General features: G+C 38.2%; 1 protein-coding gene across 2 annotated transcripts in view; it reads left to right on the forward strand.

Moving 5' to 3' along the window:
• The window catches only part of NR1H4 (nuclear receptor subfamily 1 group H member 4), a gene marked incomplete at both ends in the record, with an annotated part of 33,645 nt that extends 24,477 nt beyond the window's left edge, over positions 1-9,168 (forward strand). For both annotated transcript variants that reach the window (XM_083365536.1, XM_083365537.1), the window contains 2 exons: positions 6,116-6,229; positions 8,930-9,168. In XM_083365536.1, the coding sequence (XP_083221662.1) occupies positions 6,116-6,229; positions 8,930-9,168 (353 nt within the window). The remainder of the gene's footprint in view (positions 1-6,115; positions 6,230-8,929) is intronic.
• Between the last annotated feature and the right edge of the window lie 5,247 nt (positions 9,169-14,415).

Below are 14,415 nucleotides of genomic sequence, written 5' to 3' on the forward strand. Positions count from 1 at the left end.
GGGGTGGGCGTGGTTTCAGTGTGATGCATCCGGCCCATGGGCCGGCAGTTTGACATGCCTGGTATAGATTGAGTGGAAAAACTGATATTAGTTCATCTACAATAAATTTGGTTATGACTGATGTGCATGATACTCACTATATAGTTGGTTTCACAAGATTATCTTTACTATCTTTACTAATACTTTTACAGCATCTTTCTGTGTACAAAATGTGATTTCATTAAATACAGTTATGGTATATATAAGTATCTTGGTCATCATAAGTTATTATCATTTGAACCTACTGTCTATGCTCTGGATTTCATATTTGGAAGTCACACATTTGAGAACCAAAATGAACAATTGCAGAGGAAGATAAGAGGGGAAAATTCTTGCTGTTTTTCCCCCCAAAGCTGATCTAGGCATGAATGGGGGTATAAGATAAACATCTAGGAGCTAGGTTGCAAATTTATACCCATTTATATGGGAACAAGTTCTATTTCTGCTTAGTATTTTTTTTTAATTCCATTTACATCCCGCCCTTCTCCGAAGACTCAGGGCGGCTTACAAGCTTAGCAGTAGCCTTCATTCTATGTATATGCCTGCTTATTAGGGCTTTCACACACACACCCAAGCAACATTATTACAAAGTCAGCTTATTGCCCCCAACAATCTGGGTCCTCATTTTACCTACCTCGGAAGGATGGAAGGCTGAGTCAACCTTGAGCCTGGTGGGATGCAAACCTGCACTAATTGCAGGCAGCTGGTGTTACTTAAGGAGGCATTAGCCCACTGCTCCAACCAAGGCTCTGTATTTCTGACTGTTTTACTCTGTTAGCAACTCTACTACAGGTAGTCCTCGAGTTACGAGTGTAATGGAGCCTGCCCATTACACTTATAACTCGAAAACTCATAGAGTGAATCTTGTACCTCAAACAAGATTACTCCCTTGCTCTTTAAAATGCACACAGCTCATTAAACGAACATGACGGTGGGGAAGGCCATGGAGGGCCTAATGATGGAGTGGGCCCCCAAGGCCTCTCTGACCCACTAAGATACCACATGCTTCACCCTCCCTTCCTGCCATGCCGGACTCACCTTGAAAAGGTCTGTCTCCTCTGTGCCGCAGTTCCTGCTGCCACCCGAATTTCAGGCTGGGGAATGCTTCCACACCCCCTCCATGGCTCCATACAGGCTCCGGAGGCCTTTTCCAGGCTACTGCCACCCAGATTTGGGGCTGGGGAATGCTTCTGTGCCCTCCTGTGGCCTGATCTGGGCTCCAGAGACCTTTTCCAGGCCACTGCCACCTGGATCTGTCGCTGGGAGATGCTTCTGTAGTCCCCCATGGCCCTATTGGGCCTGGAAAATGCCTCTGGAACCCAGATCAGGCCATGGGGGGAATGCAGAAGCATTCCACAGCCTCAAATCCGAGTGGCAGCAGCCTGGAAAAGGCCTCTGGAGCCTGGATCAGGCCACAGAGGAGGTGCGGAAGTGTTCCTCAGCCTAAAATCTGGGCGGCAGTGGCCTAGAAAAGGTGTCCGGAACCCTGATCCAGCCTGCGGAGGTACGTGAAAGTGTCCCCCAGTTTCGGTTCCATTCTCTGTTGCAGAGAACAGAGTTCTAAAGTACCATGAAATCACATGAGATCAGTTGCGTGAGATCTCACACCTCTGATCTCACGTGATCTTGCTTTACTTTAGGCCTCCATTCTCTGCAAACGCACCAAAGGCTTGGAGCAGCCAAGAAAGCAAAGGATCTCGATCTTCACAGGGTGAGTATTGAAGGCCTGGTGCCTAGGGAGACCCGCAGTGGGAGCAGGGAGGGAGGGAATAACCAGGGTGAATGTTGTAGAGCCACTGCAGTTGCTCATAAGGGCGAACGACTGTGGTGGTGCTGCAATATTTGTAACTTCGGGACTTGCTCATAAGCACTAGGAGGCACTCATCACGTAACTTTGAATGAGCGTTAAGTGAATGCTCATAACTTGGGGATTACCTATATTAAATATATGTCCAAGAATTAATAGAGTATATGGTATTTTACTGTCAGATGATTTTAGTAGTATTTGTTTTCTGTGTTAATGTATTATATATCTTGTTCTTGTTTGTTTTGAAGACAGGTTGTTGAAATTCTTTTAAGAATTATAGCTAAGGGATGAGGGGTTTTAATATGTAGTTGCACATTCTAATGAATGCATACTACACACTATAACTAGATGTATTTAAAATGTGTAACGAATATGAACTTCTTCTGACAGAAAAACAAAATCTTGGGGATCATTTCTGTGGCTTGTTGAGATGATTTTTATGTGAAAGTGAACGTCAAGTTGTCAGATAGCTCCTATTGTTCACACCAGTGAAATGCAATAACAAAAGCTGAAAAAATAAATATGCCAAATAGATGTTCATTTTTTTGTCACCTGCCACAATTCAGGCTTCTGAATTCCCTTAACAGTTAGCAGTTATCCCCTTCATCTAGACAGTTGTGCATTTTGGATCTCTATGTGACAAAGAAGCTTAGTGGTGACCTTTCTGATGTAACTTCCTTCTGTTAAGGCAGTACTGTATGGATGGTGACAGTGGCGGTAAGACTAACAGCCAAATAGCTTGTGAGATGGAACGCTACCTTGCAAATAGCCCTGACTTCTTCTACATAAATATTAGATTAAAAAATGTTTCTATGTAGCAGCAATACTCTCACCTGCTTTTGTTCAGTACCTAATAGTTTCTCTTTATTTTATGGAGAGAAGCATATGCTATTATTGTCCATGCTATTGATCAGTTTTCAAACTAACTCATGGAGATGGGCAAAAAGAAGTTGTAACATTAGTAAATGCATTTTAAATGACTTTTTTGATCATTCTGAATGCTCATTTATAGTCATGCATTTTAATTACAAAGAATGTCCGATGCAGCTTTGTGCATTTGCTTTTAAAATCAATGCATTTCCAAAGCAAATACCATGTTTGAAAACCGTAATTTGGCAGTGGAATTGTATTTATTGGATTTTGTTCTGGTTTACAGTTCCAGACTCTTTCAAGGCAGACTGCAAGATTTCAATACACAAACAGCACTACTAAAATCTATTCCATAAAATTCCAAAAGCCAAGAGGTCATAAAACATTTTTTAAAGGATTAATTATTTGGTTCAGGAAAAAACCTGGATATTTACAACTAATGCAACTAGAAGCCAGGTGGAAAACCCCAAGGAGTGAATTAACAATATAGTTTTTTTTAAAAAAAGAAAATCTCTTAGATGAAAAATAATCAGTTCAGAAAATACTGGCACTTACTCAGTGTTTTTTTATTTTCCCAACAGAAAGAACTTTCTTGAATCACATACTAGATAGGCAGATATTGGTAGCAATGGACAGTTTCTTCAGTAATGCAATAAGTGAAAGCTTTCAGAAAAACTAAAGAAAGACTCTAATGAAAGATTTAGAATTAAGAAAATACTTTGAATAGATAAGATACCGTGAATGAGGTAAAACAGCATGAGTAATTAATGTGTGTTTACTTCTCAGTAACACAAGAACTAATTTACATTTTGATTTAATATCTACTGGCAGCTTCAAGCCTATCCAGAAGAAAGATCTCTTCATCCATATTAACAGCTGTCGTAGTTATAATTAATTAGCTCTAAACCACTTTCCTGAAAGCTGTTTTTCTTCTTTTAATTTAAACATCTAGCTATAATAAATGCATAAAGTGAATGCTTATTGCTGAACAATGGAAATTAAAATAGCATGTACAATAAAGAATTGTCTGAAAACGAACATAAATTTTGAATTATACCAATAACCAAGTACCAACTGAATGTACCATTCACCTAAAGGGTAACATTGTTAAAATAATATCAGAAAGTTTTCAGAAATTGTATTTTACTTCATTCATAGCAAATATTTTCTCATATGGAACAACACAAGTCACTTCAAGAATGGAAACTCCCTCTAGATGGAAGTTTTATCTGATAAAGAAATATAAAATCAAAATCATTAAAAAGAATAAACACAGAAAGAATATTGACTTCTCAGCTTATGACTATTTCTTCGGCAATTATTCAGTTATGATACTCTGAATGGATTTACGACCTGTGCCTGAAGTTACCGCTGTTGCAGCACCCCTGCAATCATGTTCTCAAAATTCAGGAGCGTCACAACTCCTGCTTCAGAGTATGTTGCAGATGTAGTCCACAAGGCCTTCCTTTTGTGGGGTAGCTGTGCCCTTTCTTTGATTGGAAGGCCCTTTAGACCTCATGTCCTATTCATCTCACAGCTTGACTAATCAAATGGACCACAGACTGTTGGGGGCAATATATGCTGACTCTGTAACACCGCTTAGAGAGGGCTGTAAAGCACTGTGAAGTGGTATATAATTCTAAATGCTATTGCTAAATATTTACTTAAGAAATGGAAATTCCTTCATTCTGAAGTTAGCTATTGTTATTGCTCAGACACAGAGGTCCCTGATACTGAAGTTCATTCACATCTGTCTTGTCTAATTGCTGCAGCATGAAATGTTTCCAGTCAATTTAGTACTTTATTATTTATTATTTTCTAAACACCTATAAATAGCTATTCCTCATAATCAATCAGTGAAATATACCTACAGGATATTATGAGCTGATTTCTATAAGCATAGAATGGTTATTTAAAGTATCATTAAAAAGTGCCTCTCAGATAGGAAACCTACAATTGATCTTGGTCAAAAGTTCAATTTTCATAGACTACTGATTTTTTTTTAACCAAAGAGGAAAATATTTCAGGCTTTGCATTTGTTTTGTTATACTGTTTCAATTTATTATTATACAGATAAAATGAAAACCTCCCTACAATTTCACATATTGAAATGAATTTAAGGTAGTTATGTAGCAGGGAAATATTATGCATAATATGAAGAGTGATTCAACATCCAGTTAAACCTGTACATCTAGATTTGAGCCCAATTTCCCATATTATTTCCTACTATGTTTCTCTACTACCTATATGGTTCTTGGAAATTAAGGAGTGCAATAATGGGATGTCTACGTATACACTTCAAAATAAAACAAAATTCAGCTCCCCAAAATATATTTAAGATATTGCAACAAAAAACCCCTAGTGATAAACCATTTCAACTGTATTCAAATTAAACATGTACTAGTCAACTCTTCAAACAGATCAACAGTAGGGAGTTTCCATATGTGGTTGACCTAAAAATCCCATTAACCCTAATCAGCGTGGCCAATGGCAAAAGATATTGGGAGCTAAAATTTTGCAACAGGGCTGTTTTTCCCCCCATTTCTGATTAATAGAAGAATCTTGACAGTAAAATAATGATGTCAATGCTGCTAACATCTAATGTTATTGCTTGACAAGAGATGAAGAAGTAGCCATTTCATATGCTAAACTTGTGTATTGCTTTAAGACTAGTGTATTGCTTTAGTTTAAGGTTAGGAGTAGGAATGAGTAGGAATGCACTTTCAAGGCTATTTCTCTCACTAAGATGATAAGGGTTTGGGGGGTCTTCTAATGGAAGGGAAACTGATTCTTTAATTTAATTGGAGAATATGATTAATGACAAAATTAGAAAGGTGGAGAATTGTGTTTTAATACATTGTGCAAGGGGCAGAGATTTCAGATTCCAGCTTCTTTCGAGCAAGCATTTGCCGGTGTATGAGGCTAATAAAGGACTTTTAAGGTAAACAATGCTTCAGAGTCACTTGAAAAGCCCATACGTCAGAAACTTGACAGATGACTGCAAATAATATTAATAATCTGCTGCATTGATCTATTTTACAGTTTGAGTTCAGTTGAAAGAAGGCATATAGAATGCATTTATAAACTGATACTTATTTATGAGATTTGCAGAATTGGTGTTCGAATTTGTTATACAGGAAAATAGTGCCCTCTTGTGAATAAAATAGCACACAGCCATCCTATAATGAAACAATAAAAAACAAAAACAAATGTAAATAGATCTGATGTGGAATTAGAGAAGGGTTATTTTTAAGTTAAAGGATTTTCATGCAGTAATTTCTATCTTTGTTGATTTTCAGGCTCTTGCATAACTTGAGTGTTGAATTGTCTGAATTTTAATTACCATAGATTGCCACATAATTCTATTATAAGAGTCTACTTTTCCACATTGTCTTATAGGTATCTCAGATGAATACATAACACCTATGTTTCATTTCTATAAAAGTATTGGGGAACTCAAGATGACACAAGAAGAATATGCTCTGCTTACAGCAATCGTTATTTTATCACCAGGTAATTTCATTGTCTCAATCGTTTAGACTTGTTCAGACCACAAAACCCTAGGGTGCATCAGTTTGAAAAACCCTGTTCTAGACAATCAATACTGAATTATGTTACCAAATTTGAAGAAAAAAGAAAAAAGGCATGAAAAAGAGAATGCTATTTTTATATAAAAATGGTAAATATTATTAAAATATGTTGACCAAATATTTCTAGAGTGAGTGCATATCTGTTGCCTATGTGTGCACTTTGCCACACTCCATATGTGCATGTATGGGCATGGGAAATATAGTCCAAATGCTCTTTCCTACTCTGTTCATGCAATGAAGATGGCTTAGAATGGAACACTCAGCAGTATTCCAAGGACCTCTCTCAGGCCCTTTTTGAAGCCCCCTGTCTAAATCTGACCCATTTTTAAATTCAGTCTTTCACCAGCTTCTCTCCTCATACCAAATGTGGTCCAAATGTATACTGTTGTGAACAATATTTCTTTCTAGCATTCTACTAGAAGGAATGCATCAGAAAGGAACTTGTAAAATTCTACACTGATTAAGATTACAAATGTTGAGATATAATTGTTTAATCATAGACATTTCTGAATTAAATGTTTCAAATAATTTTTTTTTACATTCAAAAGACAAGACAAACTACATATTACATCAGACCGCATCCTCCAGGGTTGGTATTTGGAATTCTAGTGTAGGTAGAAGGCTTAACTCTTTCCTTCCATACTAGGCAGGTATCTAAGCATTTATTTTTCCCTGGAGTACAGTTATGGCCAAGTATTTCAAACACATATTCATAATAGCGAGTACAAATTTAATATCATAGCTGTTAAGATGCAATAATAATTCTGATCACTAGCAGCATAAAACAATAGGGGTCCAGCTAGAAGAAATCTCTGAGTTTAGTGGGATTTGTGTTACAGGTAGTCCTCGACTTAGAAACATTCATTTAATGACTATTCAAAACCGGCACTGAAAGAAGTGACTTATGACCGTTTATGACCAAAGCGGCAACATTGTGGTCATGTGATCAAAATTCAGACGCTTGATAACTAGCACGTATTTAGAAATACAGGAATGTATAAAACTCATGACAAAAAAGGCCTAGTGGCCCACTGAGTCTACCCTTTGAATTTTTATTTTAATTTTTGTCAGATGATGCATGTTTATCATAAGCATGTTTAAACTCAGTTACTGATGACTGACCCACTATTCTGCTGAAAGTTGGTTCCAAGCTTCCACTACTTTTTCTGTGAAGTAATACTTTCTAACATTACTTTTGAACTTCCCTCCTGTCAGTTTGAAGTTATGCCATGTTCTTGATTTTTCCTTAATATTGAACATACTGCCTTCTAGAACTTTATTCACACCCTTAATATATTTAAAAGTTTCAGTAATGCCCCCCACTTTCCTTTCTGTCCTCCACGCTGTACATACCCAATTCTTCCAATCTCTCCTGATATGTTTTGTCCCTCAGACCTTGCACCATTTTTATTGCCCATCTCTGAACTTAACCTTATTAATATCTTTTTTTAAATGAGATCTCCAGAACTGGACACAGTATTCCAAATGAGGTCTGACCAAAGCCCTGTATAGTAGGATTAGGACCTCCTTTTTCCTGCTGGTGATCCCTCTAGTGTTGCATCCCAGAATTTTGTTTGCCTAAACAGCTGCGTGGCGACAGTTTGCTTATTTTGTAGTCATCTGTTATGAACACACCTAAATCCTTTTTCTTCTGTTGTTCTAACACTGTACCCCCTAATAGCGTACCCTACCAGAGGATTTCTATGATCCCTAAGTATGATGCTTGCAGTGTCCCTTTTGTGATCTTCTGACAAAGTCAATGGGGAAGCCAGATTCATTTAACAACTGTGCTACTATCTTAATAACTGCAGTAATTCACTTAACAACTGTGGCAACAACTGTGACAAGAAAGTCATACAATGGGACAAAATTCAATTAACAACTATCTCACTTAAAAACAGAAATTTTGGGCTCAATTGTGGTCATAAGTCAAAGACTGCCTGTTTTTTCTCAGTCTCTAGAAATAGTCAACCTGGCCCATCTTTAAAGGCAGAAACCAAGAAAATAAAAATAGGATTTGAATGAAAAAAAATATTTAATTCTGTAATTTTTGTAGGCATGGGATAGATTTTAAATTAAAATCTCAAAGAAATAAGATTGTAACCATTCTTTGAAGCAAGAATATAACAAAACCAATTAAAACACACTCATGTTTATTTTTGATTTTGTATACTGCTACCAAACAAAATATGAAGAACAAAATATGAAGCAATATTTAATATAATACTGTGAGCCAAAGGCCTGTGAGAATAAAAATTTTGGGTGCCTTTTTAAGGAGAGAGACGCCAGCTCTACTGCAGGCAAAGTATTCCAGAGTTGTTTTTACTATCTTTGCATGACAGAGATAAATATTTCAGCAATAGGAATTTGAATTATCTCAGAATCAGGGTGTGCAACCTCTATAAACAATACTGTAGTATCAAGCAAGCTAATAAGTAAAACTAATCCCATTAACACTGCAACTTTTTAGAGACAAGCAATTCTGCATATATGGGAACAAAATAGCCTATAAACAGAGAAATGATGTATTTCACTTGCAATTGTAACACTTTGGTCTTCATAATTTACATATATGAAATAATGCTTATTATTGTTCCCCATCTTCTTTGAAAATTAAAACCAGATCGGCAATACATAAAGGATAGAGATTCTATTGAACGGCTTCAAGAGCCTCTGCTTGAAGTTCTGCAAACATTCTGCAAGCTTCATCACACAGATAGTCCTCAACATTTTGCTTGTCTCCTCGGTCGTATTACAGAATTACGGACTTTTAACCACCATCATGCAGATATGTTGATGTCATGGAGAGTTAACAATCACAAATTCACACCTCTTCTTTGTGAAATATGGGATGTGCAGTGATAAGCCTGGATTTTACTGGATCCTAAACTAAGTTAGCTGGGACAACAGACTTGAATCCATAACATCAGTGTATTCATTCAGAGTTTTTGTATGGTAAATATTCTCTTAAAGCACTTAAAATAATTCATAGTAAATCATTTTCATTGAAGTTTACATTTGTGTCTGTTTACATAGAATACTTGCCATGGTTCTTAAATTCCTTGAAACAAAAGTACATTTCTATTTGCTTGAAGCAAGTTCCTGTTATTTCTTTTGAAATTAAAATGATATACTACAATTTCTTCTTTTTATTTCCATCTTTGTTCATTATAAATCGCTACTTCAATTGATAAATGGATATTTATCATAGCCAAGCTGAAGAGCTATCTCTTGGTCCTAAACTATTGAAAACTAGACCTGCATAAAACACACTATCTATCCTGCTGTAGGTACAATGTTGGCAAATGCTGCTGATCTTATATACAAGTCATATTAAAGACAAACTTGTGGGCTCCCTCCCTTATTACCAAATATCACCATCTCATGGGAAAACTATGCACCAATAATTCTCCTTAATGTACAGCAGGGGTGTCAAACTGCCGGCCCATGGCCCAGATGTGTCACGCCAAAACCACACGCACCCCATTGCCGGCAATGGGGAAAAAGTCATGATACGTCGCGACATGCCACGTGATGTTGCAAGTTTGACACCCCTGATATAGAGCAAGGCTGGGAGGATGATTAGACAGGTGGGGTCAGCCATCTTTCAAATCTTGTTCCAGTTTTGCACAAATGCATTCAGAAGAAGTTTGACTATTGGCTGGAAATTTTGGTCATTGACTGAGCACTGTTCTGAATATCTTTATTTTGCTTACATTACCTGTTATATATACGTAAGTTCAGCATTAGTTCAGAAGACCAGAAAACCATATTCAAAAGTAGCCTGAACAACAGATGACAGGTACAGGGATTTTGTATTGTGAATCAGAAGACAGCCAACTTTCCATTCCCTGCTTTGATACAGTTTCACATTCAAAGAGACACATTGATTCATCTCTCCAAACTGGGAATTGGCTCAAAGACTTACTGAGCACCTGGGACAGCATAATTTGAAAGAATCAGAATTTCCTATTTTGCCCGGAGAATAACAACTATCGAAGGCAGTGTTCATAGACTGGTGAAGGTCAGTTTTTCTGTGAATATAAAAATAGCCTTAAAGGGAATATAGAACTAGTTGCCCATCAAAGGAGGTACCACAAATATTTATTTTATTTATTTTATTTTAATCCCATTTATATCCCACCCTTCTCCGAAGACTCAGGGCGGCTTACAATCTAAGCACAAATCAATGTGCTTAGCAATAGCCTTCATTCTATGTATATGCCTGCTTATTAGGGCTTTCGCCCCCCCCCAGCAGCATTATTACAAAGTCAGCTTATTGCCCCCAACAATCTGGGTCCTCAATTTACCTACCTCAGAAGGATGGAAGGCTGGGTCAACCTTGAGCCTGGTGGGATGCGAACCTGCACTAATTGCAGGCAGCTGGTGTTACTTAAGGAGGCATTAGCCCACTGCTCCACCAAGGCTCCAATTGCCAATTGATTATTTAAATCTGTTATTTTTAGGTAGAAAAAAAGAAGAAAAAGTTGAATATACTGCTGGAGTTATTAAAAGAAAAAAAGATTAAAAGAAAGGGGGAAGGGAACAAGGGGGGAGTTAAAAAGACAAAAGAAAAGAAAAAAGTACAAAAATGAGTTCTTTTTTCAGTACAAATTTATAATAAAGTAACCTCTTACTCTAAATTAAAACAAAACAATAGACAATATAAAAATTAAATTAAAAAACCCTAAACCTATATAACCACTTATTCTCTTTCTAAAGAAGTCCTAAAGTGTTGTCCATGTAGAATAGTGAGTTCTAGGTAGGCTGCACCTGTCTGTCTATAGCAGCGTTTCCCAACCTTAGGAACTTGAAGATGCGTGGACTTCAACTCCCAGAATTCCCCAGCCAGCTATGCTATGCTTGAAGTCCACGCATCTTCAAGTTCCTAAGGTTGGGAAACGCTGGTCTATAGTACACTAAACTATCAATCATCGTTAACAAACCACAACACTTGAGTTCACAACCAAAGTAAACCAAAGAGATAACGCCGTGTAATAATTTAACACAATGATTCTAGCAATATATCAGCACACCATACTGTATTGCACGGTGGCCTATCCAGTGCATTTGTTAACCAAGGCTCACAGTTTACGCCTGGCAAACATAGGCATAAACTACTTGTTTGAATTCTGTAGCGCTGTGTTGCAATACGCTTTATACGGAAGGATAAGGAACCTCTGATTATGCTTCTGATCCATTTCTCTGCCTCCACACTGACTTTTCTGGTTAGGGCTGCTGGGTGTTGCAACCGCTTAGGTTGTTTTTTTTTAACCAAAGCATACAGAGGAATCCTAAATCCTAACACCCGCGGCCCGAGTCCAAAGCAGGCTGTGGAGATAGGCAAAAACTTAGCAAGAGCTGCCTCTCCTGCCGCACATCCTGTGCTTTCTTTCTCAGCTAAGGCAGCGTTTCCCAACCTTAGGAACTTGAAGATGCGTGGACTTCAACTCCCAGAATTCCCCAGCCAGCATAGCTGGCTGGGGAATTCTGGGAGTTGAAGTCCACGCATCTTCAAGTTCCTAAGGTTGGGAAACGCTGAGCTAAGGACATACCAACACTCGGTCCAGACAACCCGCGGTGACTGTCACCTGACACTAACGGCAGCAGGATCCCCTCCCCCCCCCCAATGACCGCTGCATCCCCTTCCGTTTGAATCCTCCCTGAGCACCAGCATCACCACCCAGCCTTTGGCTCCGGACGCCACAGGGGATCCACACAACCCGAAAACTCGCTTTCCCTTCCTTCGCCCCCCCCCCCGCCCGTCCCAGCCCTGCCGGCCGGGGCTCCGCCTCGCGTCAGCTGATTGGTCCTTTCGAACTGTGCGGGCGGACGCTGCCGAATGAATCAGGGAGCGCCGGAGCGCCGGAGGATTCCCTGCCGCTGCCGCAATCTCACGTGTGCACCCCTCCCCGGCAGGGGATGCGTGGGGGGTTTTGACTCGGGGGTTTCCCGTAAGTACACCCAAGTTTCCCCGGTGGATAGCAGAGTGTTTGGTTGAGGTGTGATTTCTCCCGGCTGAAACCCACTAGGTCCCCGAGCGTCAAGCAAGCAGATTTTGGGGACCGTTCACAACCTACTAGGATGAAGCGTGTTTATGGCTCAGTAGATCCATATGCCATACAGGGGATGGATTGCCTTAAACCTTAAGGCGGTAATGTTCCTGAGGGTTTTCCTTTCCTTGTTTCTCAGGGATAGGGCTATGGGAAAGTGCTGGCCATTTACCCAGAAAAGGGGAAGAAAATCAGTTCGGCGCTTGCTCTCTGTTGCAGTGACGCACGTACAGTCTTGACCAGAGGTTTTCTCGCCCGGAGGAAACGGCTTTCTGCAACTACAGCCCTCATTCTGCCAGGTATTTTTTTTTTTTTTTTTGGAAAATAGGAGTGTAGTCCAGCAGGGCACCAAGTTGGGGAAAACTTGTAATAGCAGCTAAACTGACTTTTTACTGCATTTTGCCAATGGCACGAATAATCAAAATACCGAGACTCAAAAACAAGGAAATAATTTGACATAATATAACAGCCTGTGGCAAGTTGTTCCTTATCCTGGCTGATTTTGGAGTTCGCAAGTTCTGAATTAAAGGTTATATGGTCTACTAGTAGTTTTCAAATGATGTTAACAAGGCATTTTTCAAGATTGGCAAGTTTTAAGATAGGTATGTGAACTTCAGTTCTCAAAATTCCCCAGCCAGCATGAAGTTTGAAAAATACTGGTGTAAGGAAACCATAAATTGCTGAGATTATAACTGCAGTAAAGTATAGGTTTTATAAAAAAAATTAATTACAGATTTGTATATTAACCTTAAAAGGGGATGCAATTATAAGGTGTGTGACTAAGGTCTAGTACATAATGGTATATGGTTTTACATGTGGTTTCTGTAATAATTCACTTGAGGATGAAGCATTCATCCCTGACTACAGCTGCAGCATCCCCAGCAAATGAGTGAAGTTGTTTTGTTTGGTTGTAAAACTATATTTTGCATTCTGTCCTAGAGGCTCAAAGATGTGAATCCCAAATAATTTAAAATATCCTTTCAGTTTACAATTTGAAGGGTAAACTATAAAGTGTGAATAGTAGGAAGGGTCTCACAAGAACAAACAAAATATTGAAAGCCATGTATTCCTAAAATATGCTTTTCATTAACTTCCAGAAGATTAAGAAGTGTTTCTTTTGGAAAGATAATTTTGATGGTTTAACTATCCAAATGTCCTCTCCCTTTTTTCTAACTATTGTTGAAATAATTGTTAAGACAAGGACTCCCCTGAAAGTATTTTTTTCTGATCCTGAAAGGTCATTGCTAGTATTTTAATTGTACCAGGAATTAATATGCATCTCTTATAATATTCAAATAGTGTTTAAAAGGTTTAGTTGAATACTACAAGATAGTTATTATCTGAAATTATCACGTGCACTCATTCCTGTTCCTGCTCATTGAATTAAGTAGCATTTCCACTCAAGTATATGCACAGGATTATATTATGACTGGATTTATATATTTTAATCCGTGGTTTATTTTAATTAGAATTGGTTAAACAAACCATGTAGGCTGCTTCTCATGTTAATGTCATCATAAGCCATGATTTACCAATCACAATGGCTATGATGTGTGAATTGAGATGTATTTTGCATTCAGACATCAGATTCCTAATTCTCCAACCATTTTGTGAAAGATAGAGAACAAGGAACAAACTTAATACTTGTGTATCTTATTTCTTCTTATTTTTTCCCATAGAAGACTTCGTGGTTTTCTTAAACCACAATTTCCTGTGATTATTGAACTATAAATCTGTGATTTGCAAGTCTTATACAAAGGCCAAAGGGGCGGGGGGGGGGAGACAGGGTGAAAAAGCATGTAGACACTCTTTATTTGTTCCCAATCCTCCAAATCTTGATTTGAAAAACAAAAAATATGATTACTGAAACAAGCTGCGTAGAAAAGACTAATGTTCAACTATGGGTTATTGAATAAACAACAGTTGGATAGATTCAAACAAGCCCTGAAACATAGTTTACAAAAGGTCCCATTTAGCCAGAAAATGCAAGCCGCATTGTACAGGTAGTCCACCACTTACAACAGTTTATTTACTGACCATTCAAAATTATAATGGC

This window comes from Vipera ursinii (assembly GCF_947247035.1).
Source record: "Vipera ursinii genome assembly, chromosome: 6".
Taxonomy (NCBI): domain Eukaryota; kingdom Metazoa; phylum Chordata; class Lepidosauria; order Squamata; family Viperidae; genus Vipera; species Vipera ursinii.